The sequence below is a fragment of the Oryctolagus cuniculus genome, chromosome 8, assembly GCF_964237555.1.
Source record: "Oryctolagus cuniculus chromosome 8, mOryCun1.1, whole genome shotgun sequence".
NCBI lineage: Eukaryota > Metazoa > Chordata > Mammalia > Lagomorpha > Leporidae > Oryctolagus > Oryctolagus cuniculus.
The window spans coordinates 65,711,673-65,732,477 of NC_091439.1; the positions used below are offsets into that span (position 1 = coordinate 65,711,673).

The following is a 20,805-nucleotide window of genomic DNA, read 5'->3' on the forward strand; positions in this document are numbered from 1 at the left end:
AGTTAAACATATGGAAGGAGCGAGGTCTAGGGAATACACTTGTGAATAAAAATAAAATACTATGAAAAAATTTTACATGAGAAATATGGATGGAAGTTGTGGCATAGGGGGTTAAGTCATTGCTTGAGACACCCAAATCCCATTTCTGAGTGCCACTTTCTAGTCCTGGTTCCTCTGCCTCCAAATCAGCTTCTTGCTAATGTGCCTGGGAAGGCAGCAGTAGATAGCCATATTTCTTGGGAAACTATCACCCATGTGGGAGCTCACTGGATGGATTCCAGGCTCCTGGCTTCAGCCTGGCTCAGCCCTGGCTGTTGCAGGAATTTGGGGAATGAACCAGCAGATGGAAGATCTCCCTCTCACTCTGCCCATATCTTTGCCTTTCAGTTGGATGAAAATGAATAATTTTTTAACTTTATATGAGAATTAATGGTGCAATTTCAATGGTGTGAATATATGTTTTTTTGAAAAGTCAAATGGATGTTTGGCAAGTTCCATGAATAAAGTTTCTTAGGCTTCTAGTTCATGTTAAAAACCTTCTCTGAGACAAACCATGGGGCGCCTTTCAGATGATGGAATTGTAGGCAAATGTGACAGCAGAGCCATCATTAGCTCACACATTCTAAAGGTTTACCACCCGCATATATATTTTATTTTACCTCCAGCTTATGTCTTATGTACTTTATTGAGCAAAATCCCTGGAAAATGAGTTACCTGGCTACCATGAAGATCAGCCTTCCCAATGTACTGAAAAATGTTCAGGTTACTTCTCCTTAGGATGCCAGAACCCGAGTACAGAATGTCAAGGCTGTAAGTAGATGCTGAGTGGGGACCACCTAATGACAAACAAAAACACAAAACCCCCTGTGATTTAACAACAATTCCAGCAAAGGCCAGTTGGTGAGGGGCATGGAGGAAGGGGCCCTCTGTGTGTTACATACGTTCTATGTAGCCAGTATAGGCAGACGAAGAGCCACTCTCGGAGAAGCGGTCATAATTGTGCGCGACCATTTCCTTCAGAACACGGCGGACCATTTTGCTGCAAGACATAGGAAGGAAAAGCTGCACATTCATTGTAGTGGCTGTTTCCCAAGTCGCGTCTGGACAAAACCCAAATCCCCAGTGGAAAAAAGAAGGGGCCAAATGTTCCTCATGCCACTGCAAGCCTGGGGGAGGCGCCAGCTGGAGCGAGAGCATCAGGATTAGGGCTTTCCCCTTCATTCCTCAGATATCTGAAATTCAGTTTGGTATCAAAGTGACAGCAAGGAGAGGCTGCCCAGCTATGAGATGGCTTCAGCAGAGTGGTGGCCATGCCTCAGGAGTGGAAAACACATGGCTTTGGAAGCTACACACTACTGGTGCTGAATAGTAAGTACATTCAAGGAAAGTGGTACCAAACTGGGAAGTGGCACAATATTTCTGCAAACATTTTTTTTTTTTTTTACATCCTCCAATGTTGTCACTGGCTAATGATATAGATGAGTAAATTTTCAGAATTTCTCCTACATCTATGTAATTTTCAATTACAGAAGCAGCTCTGTAAAATCTAATACAGGAGGGCACAATGGTTTAGGCCACTGCCTGCAACCCTGGCATCTCATATTGGAGCACTGGTTCAAATCTCAGCCGCTCTGCTTCTGATCTAGCTCCCTGCTAATGCACTTGGGAAGCAGCAGACGATGGCCCAATTGTTAGGATCCCTTCCACCCATGTAGGAGACTCAGATGGAGTTCCTGGCTCCAGGGTTTAGCCTGGCTTAGCCCTAGTTGTTATGACTATTTGGGGAATGAACTAGTAGATAGAAGATTGATCGCTCTCTCTCTTTCTCTGAAATAATAAATATTTTTTTAAAATGCTGTTAAAAAATATAGAAAATATTGTTTCCTTTAAATCCTAATCTTTACCCCATGTCCTGTATCTTCTCTATGTGATTAATACTGAGATCTTTCCACTTCTGATTATATAAAACTAATAATATCATTAATAAGAAAATTATAACATTACAGCAAAACATAAAAATAATCAGCTCAATAAATCTAGACCTGGATCTGAGATAGAAATTTTTTGAGAGGAAAGAGTAATAACTTTATGGGTTCACTCCTCTCTAATATCACAAAATTGTACAATTTTAGTCTAGAGAAGAGAAGATGGAGATGGTCACAATGGCTGTCCCCAAGTATTGAGTCATGAACACATGACTAGAAATGTTCTGCTTTGTTCCACAGAGAAAATCTGGCCCAGTAGGAAGACTGGAGTCTGTACAGAGATGCAGTGGTGAGAGTCTCTGAGCAATGGCACAAATTCCATCAGAGCTGGTGAGCTTCCTGCCACCAGAGATGGATAAACAGTCTGAGTGTCACCCGCCAGGAGACTATGCTCCTACACTGGAGAGAGACACCACACAAGGAAGCCTTCCCTCTCCAACAAAAGTTTTTATTTCAGAGAACTTGCCCCACAATGTTCCCAGTTACTTCCTCACATTTCCTAGGTTGCTGTCTACTTATCCCATTGTCTTCTCTTTCCTGTCCTCTGAATTGCTAGGTTCTTAAGACAACGAGAGCAAATATGCTCAGGACATCCTCCACAGAATCTCATAAACAATAAAACAGAAGTTACATTTGCTCAACAAGAGTTAGGTATACGGTGTAGGCAAACCTGCCTTCTTCCCACCCTCACCTTTTCCCCTCTTTCATGTCTGTTCCACACACTCCTGTTTCTTGTTCCTTCAGTTGTCTTAGCCACTGTTTCTCTTTCTTTCAATATTTTGCTGCTCTCTTTCTCATTTTCTTTTTCTTTATTTTTCATCCACCCCTCTCCGTTTTCCTTTTCTATGGGGGAATGCTCAAATTTGCTTTCCCCTGGGGGTAATAACTCAGGGAAAATACATTTTCCTTCTGGCTTTGTCATCTCCAGTCCCAGTGAGGAGCAACTTTGGGGGAGCCACTTTGAAGACTGACATCAGTTAATCTGGGAGGAGAGACTGGAGAACTGGAAAGAAGTTAGTCTAGCAATAGTAACTGAGAGAAATGGAGTCTGCTGGTCACACTCTTCAGGCTTGGAATAATGCTAAAATGTGAGCCATGCCTATGGTTTTAAACTTAAATGGCAAATTCATTTGATCTGTGATAAATGAGGCTTCAAGGATCTCTGCCATTTGGAAAGTGAAGATGAAAGACCATTTGGTGAGAACTTACATCATTTTCTTGTGTTATTTATAAAAAGAACCCTGTTGAAAACCCAGTCAGATTTTAAAACATTACTAAGGTTTGGCAACATATTTATCAAACTGAATAAGAATACCCCAAATAACAATCATAGCTAGAGTTCCAAACCATAGTGACAAAGTGAAGCTGTTTGTCTGTTTTACGCTTGGCTTGCTTTGGTTTCATGCAATACAAGCCAGCACAATAACCACACCATTATTATCAACCACATGTGCTCCGCATCAATATACAAAGAAGCTCGGGTAAGCAGAGAGACATGCGCAATATATCATACCTTGCAGGCATTTCAAAATGCAGGATGTCTTGAATAACAGCAAGCATGTATTTATTCATTTCCTTGGGAAGCTCCCCAATGGAAAGCAGGATGTTTTTTACTTCCATGTAGGAGGGATTGTTCTTTAAAATGACAGCAGCTGCCGTGGTGCGCACAGTCTTTTCATGGACTTTACGGTTCTGGTGGTAGATCCTGTTCAAGGTCTTCTTCACCTGTTCATCACATGTCCAGACTTAGTGCACATCTAGCTCTTTAAAACTGATACTGAAGCAGCAACAGTGAACATTCATGAAAATTCACATTTCCCAGATTCCTTTCCAATTAGGATGGGGCCCTGTGACTAGGTCTGGCTTGTAGACTATGAACAGAACCAGTGCAGACCACTTGCAGGTTGAGGCAGTTAAGAGCCAGTGTGCTTTCTCCATCTCTTTCTTCCATGATTGTCAGGTGAACGATAATGGGTCCACATATCTTTTACACACAAGAGACACAGCATGAGAGATGGGCACTTGGAATAGCAATTAAGACACCACTTGGGATGCCCATATCTCATCTCAGAGTGCTTGGGCTCAAATTCCACCTCCACTTCCTAGTCAGCTGACTGCTAATGTGTACTCTAGGAGACAGCAGGTGATGGTTCAAGCACTTGGGTCCCTGCTAACCATGCGGGAGATACAGATTGAGTTTCTTGGCTTCAGCCAGGCCCAGCCCCAACTGTTGTGGGCATTTGGGGAGAGAACCAGTGGAGAGATGATCTCTCTCTGTCTTGGTCTCTGCCTTTCAAATAAGTCAAAACAAATAAATAAAAAATTTAAAATATAACATAGCATGGGAAATAAACTTTTGATAAACTTCTGGGATTTTTTTTTTTTTTTGACAGGCAGAGTGGACAGTGAGAGAGAGAGACAGAGAGAAAGGTCTTCCTTTGCCATTGGTTCACCCTCCAATGGCCGCCGCGGCTGACGCACCGCGCTGATCCGATGGCAGGAGCCAGGTACTTATCCTGGTCTCCCATGGGGTGCAGGGCCCAAGCACTTGGGCCATCCTCCACTGCACTCTCTGGCCACAGCAGAGAGCTGGCCTGGAAGAGGGGCAACCGGGACAGAATCTGGTGCCCCGACCGGGACTAGAACCCGGTGTGCCAGCACCGCAAGGCGGAGGATTAGCCTAGTGAGCCGTGGCGCTGGCAACTTCTGGGATTTTAAGGTTCATTTGTTGTTGCAGCATAACCTTGTGATATCTAATATAAGAGCTTAAGAATACTAGATTCCAAAAAAAAAGAATACTAGCATAATGTGGTAATAGGATCTGAGGAGAGATGGTAATATGAACCAATATTTCTTTACAATGAAGCAACTTGGAGTCTTCCCCTATGTTTTATTTAATAGAATTTAAATTTTAAAAACATTTTATTTATTTGAGATGCAGAGAGACAGAACGAGAGAGAGAGAGAGATAGGCAGAGAGTTCCCATCTGCTGGCTTATTCTCCAAATGCCCACAACAACTTGGACTGGTCCAGACTGAAGCTGAGAGTTAGGAACTCAACCCAGGATACCCACATGGGCGGCAAGGACCTAAATATAGCAACAGAAAATAGACTAAGACAATAGTAGTACATCTGTTAGATTTGACAGCCCTGCTTAACACATTATTATCATCATAAACTCATAAGTAACAATATTTCCCCCTAAACAAGGTATTACAAAGAAACATGCTAAAATAATTGTGTTCTGTGGCAATACATAATTTTATTGGTTATTAATTTTGCCTAACAATATGCAATATATGGGGTTTTATCCCAGGCATTTATAAGTACTTCTTATAATTCTATTCCCCTCTGCTTTTTTCTATCTCCCTGAAATCTTGGCCTTGCTTTTAGGTATGCAGGAGTTAAATAACTCACCAAGAATAAACAACCGGGAAGGACAGAGCCAGTATTTATATATAGGTCTGTCTGTCTCAAAAGCCCTGTACTGCAATGATCTTGCTTTGTAGCTGACCAACTTTGACACTAAACCAGTATGAAGGTGTTTAGTGACAATACCATTCACAGTGTTAAACTCGATTCAAAGACAGTTTATCTGGATGTTCATAAACATTCTCCTAACAAACACTTCCTGTAAGTGGTTTCCAGAAAATGTAGTTAAACAAGTTCATACTCAAATCAAGATATTTTGGCACTGAAAATTTAACAGCAAAGATACTTCTGGGTGCCATTGTTATGGTACAGTGGGTTAAGTTGCCACTTGCAATGCCAGCATCCCATATTGGAGTGCCAGTTAGAGTCCTGGCTGCTCCGTTTCTGAACCAGCTCCCTGTTATTGGACCTGGGAAGACAATGGAGGATGGTTCAAATGCTTGTGTCTCTGCCACCCACATGGGAGACCCAGATGGAGTTCTAGGCTCCTGGCTTTGGCCTGGCCCAGCCCTGGCTGTAGCAGCCATCTGGAAAGTGAACTAGCAGATGGAAGATCTCCCTCTGTCTCTCCCTTTCTGTCTCTTTGTTGCTCCGCCTTTCAAGTAAATAAATATATAAAGATATTTTAAGAAGATACTTCTGAAAATAATTTGCTTCTTATAATAAGAGATATGCTGCAGAATATAGGATAGTATCTATTCAAAATGTGAAGCTGCTTTCAAAGAGCAATTTAAGATTTATTGCTAACCAGGGGAGAGACTGAAAAAAGAAAAAAAACCCAGAGTGACTTGAGAGAAATCTGCATTTGACTTATGTTTAGACATGCTTCTCCCTTCTGCTACTGTTGCGGCATTCATGGAGACTTTACCTCATCAGTTATGAAAGGGACATCATATCTCTGCAGGGTGGTGGTCGCCAGGTGGCTGAGGGGCCCTTCCCCTGCCTCTGCATACTTGAGCAGGAGTGGGATGCCTTCGGGAAGCAGGGCATTCTTCAGGGCCAGCAGGTACATCATGGTGTCCTCCTTCTTCTCTGCTTTTTCCAGTCCTCCCAGGATTAACTTCTTGGCTTCAACTACTGCCTAAAAAATAACAAGTCTTAGACATATGCATAGCTATACATAAAACAAAACCTGGGCAAGAAAGCAGTCTAAAGGTTTAGAAAGTTTCACATTGGTAGCCTGAGTCATACAAGCAAACTAATAAACTTGAAAAAATGTTATATTTCTTTACTGAAATAAATACATATATTAACATATTATATGGGAAACTTTCTTTAGGCATCTACCTTGCAGTCATGATTTAGCTCCTTCTGGCTTCTTTTGGTTTCCTAATATTAAGAAAAAATTTTAAAAGGTATCCATTTTTTTCTTTTTTCTTTTTGTATTTTTATCACATTTTTAAACTTTTATTTAATAAATATAAATTTCGAAAGTACAACTTTTGGATTATAGCGGCTTTTTCCCCCCATAACCTCCCTCCCACGCACAACCATCCCATCTCCCACTTCCTTTCCCATCCCATTCACATCAAGATTCATTTTTAATTATCTTTATATACAGAAGATCAATTTAGTATATACTAAGTAAAGATTTCAACAGTTTGCACCCACACAGAAACACAAAGTGTAAAGTACTCTTTGAGTACTAGTTATATCATTAATTCACATAGTACAACACATTAAGGACAGAGATCCTACATGGGGAGTAAGTGCACAGTGACTCCTGTTGTTGATTTAACAATTGACACTCTTATTTATGGTGTCAGTAATCACCCGGGGCTCTTGTCATGAGTTGCCAAGGCTATGGAAGCCTCTTGAGTTTGCTATCTCTGATCTTATTTAGACAAGGTCATAGTCAAAGTGGAAGTTCTCTCCTCCCTTCAGAGAAAGGTACCTCCTTTTTTGATGGCCCATTCTTTCCACTGGGATCTCACTCATGGAAATCTTTCATTTAGGTCTTTTTTTTTTTTTTTTTTTGCCAGAGTGTCTTGGCTTTGCATGTCTGAAATACTCTTCCGGGCTTTTTAGCAGGATCCGAATGCCTTAAGGGCTGATTCTGAGGCCTGAGTGCTGTTTAGGACATCTGCCATTCTATGAGTCTGCTGTGTATCCCGCTTCCCATGTTGGATCGTTCTTTCCTTTATAATTATATCAGTTAGTATTAGCAGACACTAGTCTTGTTTATGTGATCCCTTTGACTCTTAATCCTATCATTATGATCAATGATCAATCATGAACTGAAACTGATCACTTTGACTAGTGAGATGGCATTGGTACATGCCACCTTGATGGGATTGAATTGGAATCCCCTGGCATGTTTCTAACTCTGCCGTTAGGAGTAAGTCTGATTGAGCATGTGCCGAACTGTACATCTCCTCCCTCTCTTATTCCTACTCTTATATTTAACAGAGTTCACTTTTCAGTTAAATTTAAACACCTAGGAATAATTGTGTGTTAATTACAGAGTTCAACCAATAGTATTAAGTAGAACAAAAAAATACTAAAAGGAATAAAGTAGTAAGTTGTTCCTCAACAGCCAGGACAAGGGCTGATCAAGTCATTGTTTCTCATAGTGTCCATTTCACTTCAACAGGTTTCCTTTTAGGTGCTCAGTTAGTTGTCACCGATCAGGGAGAACATATGATATTTGTCTCTTTGGGACTGGCTTAATTCAATCAGCATGATGTTTTCCAGATTCCTCCATTTTGTTGCAAATGACCAGATTTCTTTTTTTTACTGCTGTATAGTATTCTATAGAGTACATATCCCATAATTTCTTTATCCAGTCTACTGCTGATGGGCATTTAGGTTGATTCCATGTCTTAGCTATTGTGAGATCAAGAAACTCCACAACATCAAAACAAACAACCCACTTAAGAGATGGGCCAAGGACCTCAATAGACATTTTTCAAAAGAGGAAATCCAAATGGCCAAGAGACACACGAAAAAATGTTCAGTGTCACTAGCAATCAGGGAAATGCAAATCAAAACCACAATGAGGTTTCACCTCACCTCGGTTAGAATGGTTCACATAAAGAAATCTACCAACAACAGACGCTGGCGAGGATGTGGGGAAAAAGGGACACTAACCCACTGTTGGTGGGAATGCAAACTAGTAAAGCCACTCTGGAAGTCAGTTTGAAGATTCCTCAGAAACCTGACTATAACCCTACCATACAACCCAGCCATCCCATTCCTTGAAATTTACCCAAAGGAAATTAAATTGGCAAATAAAAGAGCTGTCTGCACCTCAATGTTTATTGCAGCTCAATTCACAATAGCTAAGACATTTTTTCTTTAGTTAATAATGTCAAAGGGACTGTGCTACCACAGTTGAAGTCTGAGAACCCTCAGTTCTTTACAGATTGACAAAATGGTGGTTGCAAAAGGAACTACAGGATTAGGAAATAAAAACTGATGATATTGTTTATCTAAGAAGGTAAGTGAAAGTGGTTACAAGGATTAAAGAAGGAAATGAGACAGTTTTGAGAATACTTTAAAATATAGCTTTAACTTTTGTGTCAAACTAATGTCAAATACTGGAAAATATAATTAAATCATCAGGATGAGAAATTTTAAATTTAAATCCAAACATAAGCAAATAAACCTAAATGTATGTCAAGTTGATCATATAACTCTACAGAGGACTGGGCCAAATGTTTGTGTTGCTGTTAAGACTCCACTTAGAATGCCTGCATTTCTTATGAGAGTAGTTGGGTTTGAGGCCTGGTTTCACTCTGGACTTGCTAATGTATATCTTGAGAGGCAACAGGTGATGGATCAAATAGTTGGATCTCTGCTACCAATGAGGGAGACCCAGACTGAATTGCCAGCGCCTGGCTTTGGCCTGGCCCAGTCCCAGTCATTGTAGGCATTTGGGGAGTGAACCATTGAATGCAAGATCTCTCATTCCCCCTTTCAAATAACTAAAATAAATAAATAACACATATCTAAACAGAACAGAACAAAAAGAGTTAATCAAAGCAACTTTTGAGCATAAAACTCCAATGTATATCTTCAATGACAAATATGCTAAGGACAAAAAGAACTGTAATGAAGTCCTGAATTTTGCTTAGTCAGTTTGTTTTTGTAGTGATATTCTTGAAAATCAGAGTTCTCTCTGTGAGAGAAGGAAGATACAATTATAGAATGAGGAAAGGAGAGAAATAACTAGTGTTGGATAAGAATTAGAGCAGTATGAACTCACAATTATATATATATTTATGTATATGTATAGTGTGTATATTGTAGTAGCTTAGAAAAAATGGCACTCAGTTAATAGAAACTAAAAGTATTTAAGAGTAAAATGCCAGATGTCTACAACTCAGTTTCAAATGTTTCAACCATAGTAAAATAAGACAATGAGATGGCAATAACTTAGATTAACTTGGTTAATAACTAGATTAACTTGGTTAATCTAGATGAAGAATATATAAATGTTCATGGAATTATACTATTCTTTTTCTTTTATTAGACAGGTAGAGTTACAGACAGTGAGAGAGAGACAGAGAGAAAGGTCTTCCTTCCGTTGGTTCACTCCCCAAATGGCCGCTACGGCCGGCGCTGCTCCAATCCGAAGCCAGGAGCCAGGTGCTTCCTCCTGGTCTCCCACGCAGATCACTTGAGCGCCAATCACTTGAGCCATCCTCCACTGCCCTCCTGGGCCACACCAGAGAGCTAGACTGGAAGAGGAGCAACTGAGACTAGAACCCGGCACCCATATGGGATGCCGGCACAACAGGCGGAGGATTAGCCATATGAGCCACAGCGCTGGCCCCTGGAATTGTACTATTCTTACAACTTTACGTTGGTTTGAATTTTTTGCAAATACAAATTCAGGAAAAAATATATTAGGATACAGGGAAGTTACAAAGCAAACAAAAAATAAATAGGAAAAGAAATATGGGGTTTAGTACTTGGGAAACAAAAACGGAATGGGACTGTGAACTTGTGTAGCTGCCAATCAGATGGTGAGGAGGCAGTATTGCCTGCTAGTAAACTTTGAAAAACTGTAGCACCAGATAGCATGGTGTCTAGTATTTGTACAGTATAAGTCCTGTGTGCCCATTATGTGCCTCAAATTTGGATTCATGATACGTGATTTTCTTTGAACTTGTATATCTTTGATTTCAGCAAATGGTAGGCATGTGTTACACAGCAGAAAATGGAAAGAAAAATTTCAGTATTCACTGTAGTGTTATGGATGGAACAGGACTCTGCTTCCCAAACTGAAGGAGACATTTAAATCCAAAAGGCTTAGGTTAATGGTTGGTGGGCTAAGAGTGGAGACAATATGATTATGGCATCTCAGAGGAGGGTTTAGTATTTGGGCCATCATTTGCTGCCCATTAGAAGGAAGCTGAGTCAAAAGAGAAGTAGCCAAGAATAGAACCAGCACTGCAATATGGTATTTCAACATTGAAGGTGGCAGCTTAACCTACTGTGACATGGTGTTGGCCTCATCCACATTGTTTTTAATAGCCAAAACTTGATAAGTAAAATTTTCTATTGGTATCTTTCTGAGGTAGAACAAAATTTATTACTGGGTGCTGGCTATATAATAAATGTGGACAGAGGTATTGTGCAGCTCAGTGACTAAGTCTCCACTTGGGATGTCTACATCCCATATCAGAGGGAATGGTTCAAATCCCAGTTACTCTGCTTTCAACCCAGATTCCTGCTTATGTACACCCTGGGAGGTAGCAAGTGGTGATTCAAGTCTTGGGTCCCTGCCACCCATGTGAGAGACCCAGAAAGACTTCCAGGTTCCTGGTTTCAGCCTGTCCAAGCTCTGGCTATTATGGCGATTTGGGGAATGAACCAGTGGATGTAAGATCTCTCTCTCTCTCTCTCTCTCTCTCTCTCTCTTTCTCTCTTTCTCTCTCTCTCTTTCTCTCTTTCTCTCTCTCTCTTTCTCTCTGCCTTTCAAATAAAATGAGAAAGAAAGAAAAGAAGAAAGAGAAAGAAAGAAAGAGAAAGAAAGAAAGAAAGAAAGAAAGAAAGAAAGAAAGAAAGAAATTAAGAAATTAAGAAAGAATTAATCTATCCACTATCCCCAATGGGAAAAAATGTTGACAGAAAAAAGACTGTTTTTGTATATTAAGCATCTTTAATCTATTTGCATTATAGAAAGATAGGCTTTTTGACATTAATACATTTGGATATTTCACATTTAGTTAATCTTACAAAGTGAGTTTTTGCTTCTTTCAATGAAAAAGATGTGAAAAACATATAAACCACTCAGAAAAATAGACAAGCTTTGAGAAAATGAAATTTAAAATAAAATACAAAGTTTAAAGTTAACAGAAATAACTAAAGTCCCACCATCAAAATTTAAAACTTCAAAGTGCACTTATTATAGACAAAATGCTGCTCTAAGGGGAACCACGGCTTCTAATATTTTTCTGAAAGCAAGAAACATACCATACACACCATTCAAAGCTGATACAAAGAGATAAAGGAGATTATTCTACTGTGATAAAAGGATCAATTCATCAAGATGATGTCACAATTATAAATATAATGCACTCAACATTGGAGCACTTAGGAGGATAAAGCAAACTTTAAGTGCTCTGAAGGGACATGCAGACCAGAATACAGGAATAGTGGGAGATTTCAGGGCTGGTGTTGTGGTGCAGCAGACTAAGTAGCTGCTTGGGACACCTGCATCCCATTTTCAGACTTGGCTCTTTCATTTCTGATCAACTTCCTGCTAATACATCCAGGGAGACAGAGGATGATGGCTCAAATATTCTAGCCCCTGCCAGCCATTTGGTAGTCTCAAATGGGTTCAGGCTTCCTGACTTCAGGCTGGCCCAGCCCTGACTGTTGTGGGCACTTGAATGAAATAATGGATAGAAACACACTCTCTCACACATCTCTGCCTTTCGAGCAAAAACATTAAAAACAATAGTGAGATAGTTTAATACATCATTTTCAACAATAGACAGACCATCTAAACAGAAAAGCAATAGGGAAACAACGGACTTGAACTATACTTTAGACCAAATGGATCACACAGACATAAATAGAATATTCTATCCAATAGTAACAGAACACATATTCTTCTCAAGTGTACATGGAACATTCTTCAAGATAGATTGTATATTATGCCATAAAACAAGTCTTAACAAATTTAAGAAGATCAAAATCATATCCAGTATCTTTTTTAACCATAATGGTATGATATTAGAAATCAATAAAAGGAGGAATTAATGAAAATTAACAAATATGTGGAAATTAAACAACTATTAGATCAAAGAAGACACCACAAGGAAGCTTAAAATAGCTCCAGAGATAGAGCAACATGGCAAGTGAGTAAGATGCTTCAATGGTCATTTCCTCACAGAGACATCAATTTGAATAGCTATTCGTGAACCAAGTCACATTCCTAGTCATTATGGAAGCCAGGTGAGAGACCTAAGTTCCTGGTTTTAGTATAATAATAAGAAAATTGCACTGAAGAAAGTAGGAAGGGATGAGTGACACATATCACCCCTCCCACAGTTCTATGCAGTACAGTGTAGAAAGAATCACCTCACCTCCTTCTTAGGAGATGGAGAGGGAATTAAGTACAGATACAGACTTGAAATCCAATGTCATACCAGCAACAGTAAGAACCAATACTGGTGAGGACTCCATGACTCCTGCCTCCAGGACCATACTTGTAGACTGAGTCTTTAGGCCCCTTAGGCAACCAAATGCCCACCTCTACTACCTTTTACTCAACCTCTGGCAGAAAACAGATCAAAACTCCAGCTGCTATAGAGTAGAAAATGAAATGAAGCTTTGGACCTTGCCTTGAAGCTGAGAGCTGGATCCACTGCTGTAAGATGTAGCAGCTAATAAAGCCCACAGACCTTAATTCCATGCCAGTCATAGCAGACAGAGCCTATAGAGTTGTCATAGTATTAGGAGGAGATCGGCATCCTTGTTGGATGGACTTGTTTCTAAGTGTATCACCACAACATATGGAGCTGGTGTGCACCCCTGAGGTTGAAAAGGGACAGTGACTATGAGATGTGTGACCTCACTTAGTGCCAGCCTGGATAACCAGATGCCTACCTTTATCATCCCTCCCTCAACCTTTGGAAGACAGAAAGAAAACACAGGATTGTATCTTAGAACTCAATGACAGTCAGGTGAAACCTAACAATGGATGGATCTTAATGGTCCCCATCTTTAGACCAATGCCAGTGCACAGAGACTCTAGACCTGCACTGGTATAAAGTAGAGTCCTGTGGCCCAAAGTAACTGGACATATACCCCAACCAGCACCACCAGCAGATGGTGGCTGGGGGGTTCAGGGTATGAGTCCACCTTAGGATCAAACATCACATAGAAGTATGGGCTTTGGCACTAACCCTATGCTGTGGCAGTCCTGGTGGACCATGTGCGCCAGATGTAATCTAGAATTGCAACATTGGTTTGCCACAGGACTAGGCATCTTGGCATATCTTGTCACACACAAAAAATCCTTGTAAGGGTGGACTATTCCTTTAAAAAATTTTTTATTTATTTATTTATTTGAAAGGTAGAGTTATAGAAAGGCAAAGAGAGAGAGAGAGAGAGAGGAGAGGGAGAGAGAGAGAGGTCTTCCATCTGTTGGTTCACTCCCCAGATGGCCACAATGGCTGGAGCTATGCTGATCCAAACCACTTTCCCAGTTCATCTTGAGCAACTCACCAAACGCAGATCTGCAATCAGTAAGAGCTTGGGGTGTCCTCTAGGACTAAAATAGTGATGACCCACCCACAAGGACCTTGTAGCAAAACTCAATTAAGGATGCCATCTAGTGCTGAAATAGCAGAATTATCCATAGGCTCAAAGAAATCAAACACTGCTTAGAATTTTGGAAGGATAAACATAAATGAAACCAGTATATGAAGACCAGAAAAGAAAACTAGTCTCTCAATGTACAGATGACATCATATGTCAACCATCCTCAAAGCTTTCACAGAAAAATAATTCAATTAATGAACAAAACAAGGTGCTAGAAAACAGTTATAAATTCATATCTTCAAATGTTCAGATGAAAAATTCAAAATAGCTGTTTCAGGAAAGTCAATGAATTTTAAGAGAACACAGAGAAAAAATTTAATGCACTAACAAAAAGATGTACAGAGAGATAGATGTGATTTTTAAAAATAAAGCAGTAATCTTCCAACTGAAAAGTACACATGGAGAAAGAAAAAACACAATGGAAGGCATCCATAACAGAATAGATGGAGTAGAAGAATCAATGAGCTGGAAGATAAACTATTTCAAAACATACAGTGGGAAGAGATAAAAGTAAAAAGAACCAAGAGGAATGAAGAAAGCTTACAGAAATTCTGGGACAGCATGAAAAGAGCAAATATCCAAGTTATCAAGATTCAAGAGAGATTTGAGAAGGCAAAAAAGCTAGAAAGGATATGTAAGCAAACAATAACATAAAACTTCATAAATACAGAAAAAGATTTGATTATCTTGGTACATGTTGAAGGTCACTAGTTGGATTCAGTCAACTTAGTCTACACAAGACATACTATAATCAAGCTCTGCAACGTCAAAGAGAGGACTCTCAAAGCTCCAAGAGAAGGGAAACAAATAGCACATAAAGGGGTCCTAATTTCCCTGACTGAATTCTCAGCAGAAATCTTACAAACCAGGGGGAAGTAGGATCAGACTTTCATAATACTGGAGGAAAAAACTACCAAAAATATTGTACCCCACAAAATTATCTTAGATATGAAGGAGAGATAAAGATATTCCCAGATAAACAAAAGCAGACAGAATTTATAACTATCAAACATTTCTTTCAAGGAATGCTAAAGAGAATTCTTCAAACTGAAACAATGAGACAACAATGAGCAAGAACAAAATATCAGAAGGTAGAAAGCTCATTGGGAAGGGTACATACACAGACAAATTCAGAATGTTCTAGTATATAAATATTCTGTGTAAACTGTTCACATTATTAGTATGAATAGTAAAAGCAATTCTGAAAAGTAATAATTACGTTTACAGATAGCCAATACAGAAAGACTTAACAAGGAACATTAAAAACTCAAAATGTGGGAAAGAAAGGAGTGCATATGTAGATTACTTTATTAAATTTTAATGTCTTTCTTCATTTCACTACTATCCTCATAATTAACATCAAGCTGTTATAATTTCAAAGTAGCTTGTGATAACCAAAAGATGTTTTTGGTAAGCCTCACAAAAGAAAAATATCTATAATAGGTTTACCAAAAATATAAGCAAGAATCCAAACACATTATTATTTATTCATAAAGGAAGATTGTTAAGGGAGGGAGGAAGGAACTACAACAAAATTAGAAAACAAGTGTTAAAATGGAAGCAGCAAAACTTTACCTATCAATAATTACCTAAAATGTAAAAAGATTAAATTTTCGAATTAAGAGACAGAGTGACTGAATGGATTTAAAAACAAGACCCAGGCCAGCGCCGCGGCTCAATAAGCTAATCCTCCACCTTGCGGCGCCGGCACACGGGATTCTAGTCCCGGTCGGGGCGCCGGATTCTGTTCTGGTTGTCCCTCTTCCAGGCCAGCTCTCTGCTGTGGCCCGGGAGTGCAGTGGAGGATGGCCCAAGTCTTTGGACCCTGCACCCACATGGGAGACCAGGGGAAGCACCTGGCTCCTGGCTTCAGATCACCGCGATGTGCTGGTCACAGCGCGCTGGCTGCGGTGGCCATTGGAGGGTGAACCAACGGCAAAGGAAGACCATTCTCTCTGTCTCTCTCTCTCTCACTATCCACTCTACCTGTCAAAAAACAAAAACAAAAAAACAAACAAAAAACAAACAAACAAAAACAAGACCCAACATATGCTGCTTATAAGAAACTCTCTTCATCTCTAAGGACATGCATAGACTGAGAGTGAAAGGATTGAATAAGATATTTCATGTAATAAAACCCAAAAGAAAGCAACAGTATCCATGCTCATATAAAATAAAGTATATTTTAAATCAAAAGCCATAAAAAGAGATAAGATCATTATGCTATGATAAAGATTTCAATCCAGCAAGAAAAAAATAAGTTATAAATACATATGCACCCAACATTGGAGCATGCAACTGTACAAAGCAATATTAATAAACCTAATGGAAGAGATAGACTTCAATGCAAAATACAGTAGTGTAACTTAACACCCTACCTTCAGAAATGGAAAGATCATCTCAACAGAAAATCAATAAAGAAACAACAGAATTTAACTGCACCCCAGATCAATTGGACTTAACAAAAATTTACAGAATATTCCATCCACCTAGTACAGAAAACATTATTTTCAACAGGACATGGAACATTCTTCAGGGTAGCCAATAAGGTAAGTCATAAAATAAACCTCAGTAGGTTTAACAAAATTGAAATCATATTGAATATCTTTCACGGCTACAATACAATCAAAATAGAAATCAATAACAAGGAAACCTCTAAGGAAGAAATTAAGAGAGAAATTTACAATATTCTTGAAACAAATGAAAATGGAAATATCACATACCAAACCCATGGCAGACAGCAAAAGAAGTAAAAATGAGGGAAATTTACAGCAATCAATACCTACAGCCAATAAAGAAGAAAGGTCTCAAATAAAACAACACAATGAACTAGAAAACCGAGAAAAAAGTCAAAAACAAACTTAGTAGAAGGAAATAAATAATAAAACTCAGAAATAGACTTTAAAACTACCCCTAAAAATCAATGAAACAAAGAATTGTTTCTTTGGAAATATAAACAAAATTGACACTTAGCCAGACTAAGAGAAAAGGAAAAAAGACTTAAATAAATGAAATCAGAGTTGAAAAAAAAAGACATTACAAATATCACCCCTGAAATACAAAAGATAGAAATTATTATATACAATTACATGGCAACAAATTTGACCTTGAAGAAAGAGACAAATCCTTGGATACACACAACTTTCCTAGGTTGAATCATGAAGAAATACAATATTGAAACAGAATAAGAAGTAGTAAGTCTAAATTAGTAACAAAACTTTCTCATCAAAGTAAAGCTTGGGATTCTATGCTGTCACTGCTGAATTCTTTTTTTTTTTAATTTGACAGGTAGAGTTATAGACAGTGAGAGAGAGAGAGAGACAGAGAGAAAGGTCTTCCTTCCGTTGGTTCACCCCCCAAATGGCCACAACGGCCGGAACTGCGCTAATCCGAAGCCAGGAGCCAGGTGCTTCCTCCCGGTCTCCCACATGAGTGCAGACACCCAAGCACTTGGGCCATCCTCCACTGCCCTCCTGGGCCACAGCAGAGAGCTGGACTGGAAGAGGAGCAACTGGGACTAGAACCTGGCGCCAATATGGGATGCCAGTGCTGCAGGCAGAGGATTAACCAAGTGAGCCACGGCGCCGGCCCCATTGCTGAATTCCATAAATCATTTTTTTTAAAAAAGATTTATTTATTTACTTGAAAATTAGAGTTACAGAGAAGGAGCGACACAGAGATCTTCCATCTACTGGTTCACTCCCCAGATGGCCACAATGGTCAGGGCTGAGACAGGCTGAAGCCAGGAGCCAGGAGCCAGGAGCTTCATCCTGATCTTCCACATGGATGGCAGAGGCCCAAGCACTTGGGCAATGTTCTTCTGCTTTTCCCAGGCCATTAGTAGGGAGTTGGATGGGAAGTGGAGCAGCCATGACATGAACCAGTGCCCATAGGGGCGTCTGCATTGTAGGTGGTGGCTTTACCCACTACGCCACAATGGAAGTCCCCCTACAAATCATTTAAAGAAGAATTAACAAAAATCCTTTTAAAATTATTCCCAAAAAATGGAAGAGAAAGGAATCATTCAAAACTCATTCTATAAGGCCAACATTACCTTGATGCCAAATCCAGATAAGAGACAACACAACAGAAAAGAAAGCTATGTGCCAATACCCTGGATAGCTCTAAATGTAAAAATCCCCAACAAAATTCTAGAAAACCGAATCCAATAGAAATATTGCTCATTAAAAATATTTCTCACCATAATCAAGTGGAATTTATCCCAGGAATGCAAGGATGGTTCAATATGTACAAATCCATAAATGTGACATACCACATCAAAGGAATAAAGTACCAAAATAGTATGATCTTTTCAACATTTTGATAACATCTAACATCACTTAATGATAAGAACTGAAATTAAGTATAGAAAGAATTTACATCAACATAACAGAGCCCATATATAGCAAGTCAACAGCTAACATCATACTGAATGGTAAAAGATGAAGACTTTCTCTCAAAGAATTGAACAAGGAAAGGATGCCTACTTTACTACGTTTCTCAAAACACAGTATTACAAGTCTTAAAGCAATTTAGGAAGGAGAAAGAAATAAAGTACACCAAGATTGGAATTGAAGAAGTAAAACATTCATTGTTTACAGATGACATGATCTTACATAGAAAATCTCAAATATCCCACCAAAAAAAAAAAAAAAAAAACCCACATTAGAACTAATAAATAAATTCAGCAAAATTGCAGGATACAAAGTCAACCTACAAAAATTGGTAGTGTTTAACAATACACCAATAGCAAATTATCTGTATAAGAAATCAAGAAGGCAATCCCATTTTCAATACCTACAAAAAATAAAATATCTAGAAATAAATTTATTGAAGAGGTAACAGATCTCTAAAACAAAAACTATAAAACATTAATGAAAGAAACCAAGGAGGGGGGTCGGTGCTGTGGCACAGCAGGTTGAAGCCTCAGTCTGCAGCGGCAACATCCCATATGGGCTCTGGTTTAAATCCAATCCAACTCCCTACTAATGTGGCTGGGAAAGCAGTGGAAGATAGCCTAAATGCTTGGGCCCCTGCACCTGCTTGGGAGACCCAGAAAGAAGCTCCTGGCTCCTGGATTTGGATCAGCTCATCTCTGGCCATTGCAGCCATTTGGGGAGTGAACCAGCAGATGGAAGACCTTTGAGGTGGTATGTCACATTTATTGATTTGTGTATATTGAATCATCCTTGCATTCCTGGGATAAATGGTGCTGGGAAAACTTGATATTCATAAGCAGAAGAATGAAGCTCAATTCTCTATCTCTCATAATGCACACAAACCAAATAAAAACTTACTGAAGACCCAAATGTTAGATTTGAAACTTGAAACCACTAGAAGAAAACATAAGAGGGATGCTTCAGGATATTGGAATAGGCAAGGATTTTTCTGGTATTATATTCCAGAAACACAGGAAACAAACGGAAAAATAGACTAATGAAATTGCATCAAACCAATGAGCTTGTTGAAAGCAAAGAAACAAGCAATATAATGAAGAGAAAAACTAAAGAATGGGAGAGAATACTTGTAGACTATATATCTCACAAGGCGTTAATATCCAGGGTATTTAAGGAATCCAATGGCAAACAAACAAATAATCCAATTTAAAAAAATGGGAGGTTGATCTAAACAGACCTTTCTCAAAAGAAGACACATAAATGGCCATCAGGTATATGAACATATGCTCAGTATCACTAATCATCAGGAAAACGCAATCAAAACCACAATGGTGTATCACTTCACTGCAGTTAGATTGACTGTAACACAAAAGACAAAAAGTAACAAGTGCTGATGAGGCTGTGGAAAAATGGGAACTCTTGCACATTGTTGGAGCTGATAATATAAATGTGTAAATCCATTGTAGAAAAAATGAATTCCCTCAAAAAACTAAACATAGAGCTATCATATGATCCAAGAATTCCATTACTGCGTATATATCCAAAAGAAATTCAATCAATATGTCAAAGAAATATCTAATTGCCGCACTATTCAGAACAGCTTCAAAATGGAGAAAACTTAAGTGCCCATCTATTAATGAGTGGATAAAGAAAGCATGGTACATGTTCCCAATGGAATACTATTTAGTCATTAAAAGGATGAAATCTTGGAACTAATGTTGTGATGCAGTGGCTTAAGCTGCCACTTACAACACTGGCATCCCATATCAGAGTGCAAGTTCAAGTCCCAGCTACTCCATTTCCAATACAGATTACTGCTAATGTCTGGAAATAAAGCAGAAGATGGCCCAAATACTTGTGCCCCTGCCACCAACCTGGGCCACTAGGATGGAGTTCCTGGCTCCTGGCTTTGACCTGGCCCAGACCTGGCTTGTGTGACCATTTGGGCTGTGAACCAGTGCATGGGTGATCTCTCTTTTTCTGTCTTGCCCCAATCCTCCACTCTCACTCTGCCTTTCAAATAAGTAAATAATCTTAAAAAAAAAAATAAACAGAAAAAAGGATGAAATCTTGTCATTTGTAACAATGTGGATGGAACTGCAGGTCATTATGTTAACTGAAATCAGACACAGAAAGAAAAGTACTGTCTGACCTTTTTTTTTTCTTATGGTGAATCTAAAAAAGTTGATCTCATATAAGTTGACAGTGGC

The 20,805-nt window shown here is 39.1% G+C and overlaps 1 protein-coding gene across 2 annotated transcripts in view; it reads right to left on the reverse strand.

Moving 5' to 3' along the window:
- MTTP (microsomal triglyceride transfer protein) overlaps nucleotides 1-20,805 on the reverse strand; it is a 75,102-nt gene that overhangs the window by 12,131 nt on the left and 42,166 nt on the right. For both annotated transcript variants that reach the window (XM_051820148.2, XM_002716956.5), the window contains 4 exons: nucleotides 6,286-6,498; nucleotides 3,499-3,710; nucleotides 942-1,039; nucleotides 715-836 (listed from right to left, as the gene is read on the reverse strand). In XM_051820148.2, the coding sequence (XP_051676108.2) occupies nucleotides 715-836; nucleotides 942-1,039; nucleotides 3,499-3,710; nucleotides 6,286-6,498 (645 nt within the window). The remainder of the gene's footprint in view (nucleotides 1-714; nucleotides 837-941; nucleotides 1,040-3,498; nucleotides 3,711-6,285; nucleotides 6,499-20,805) is intronic.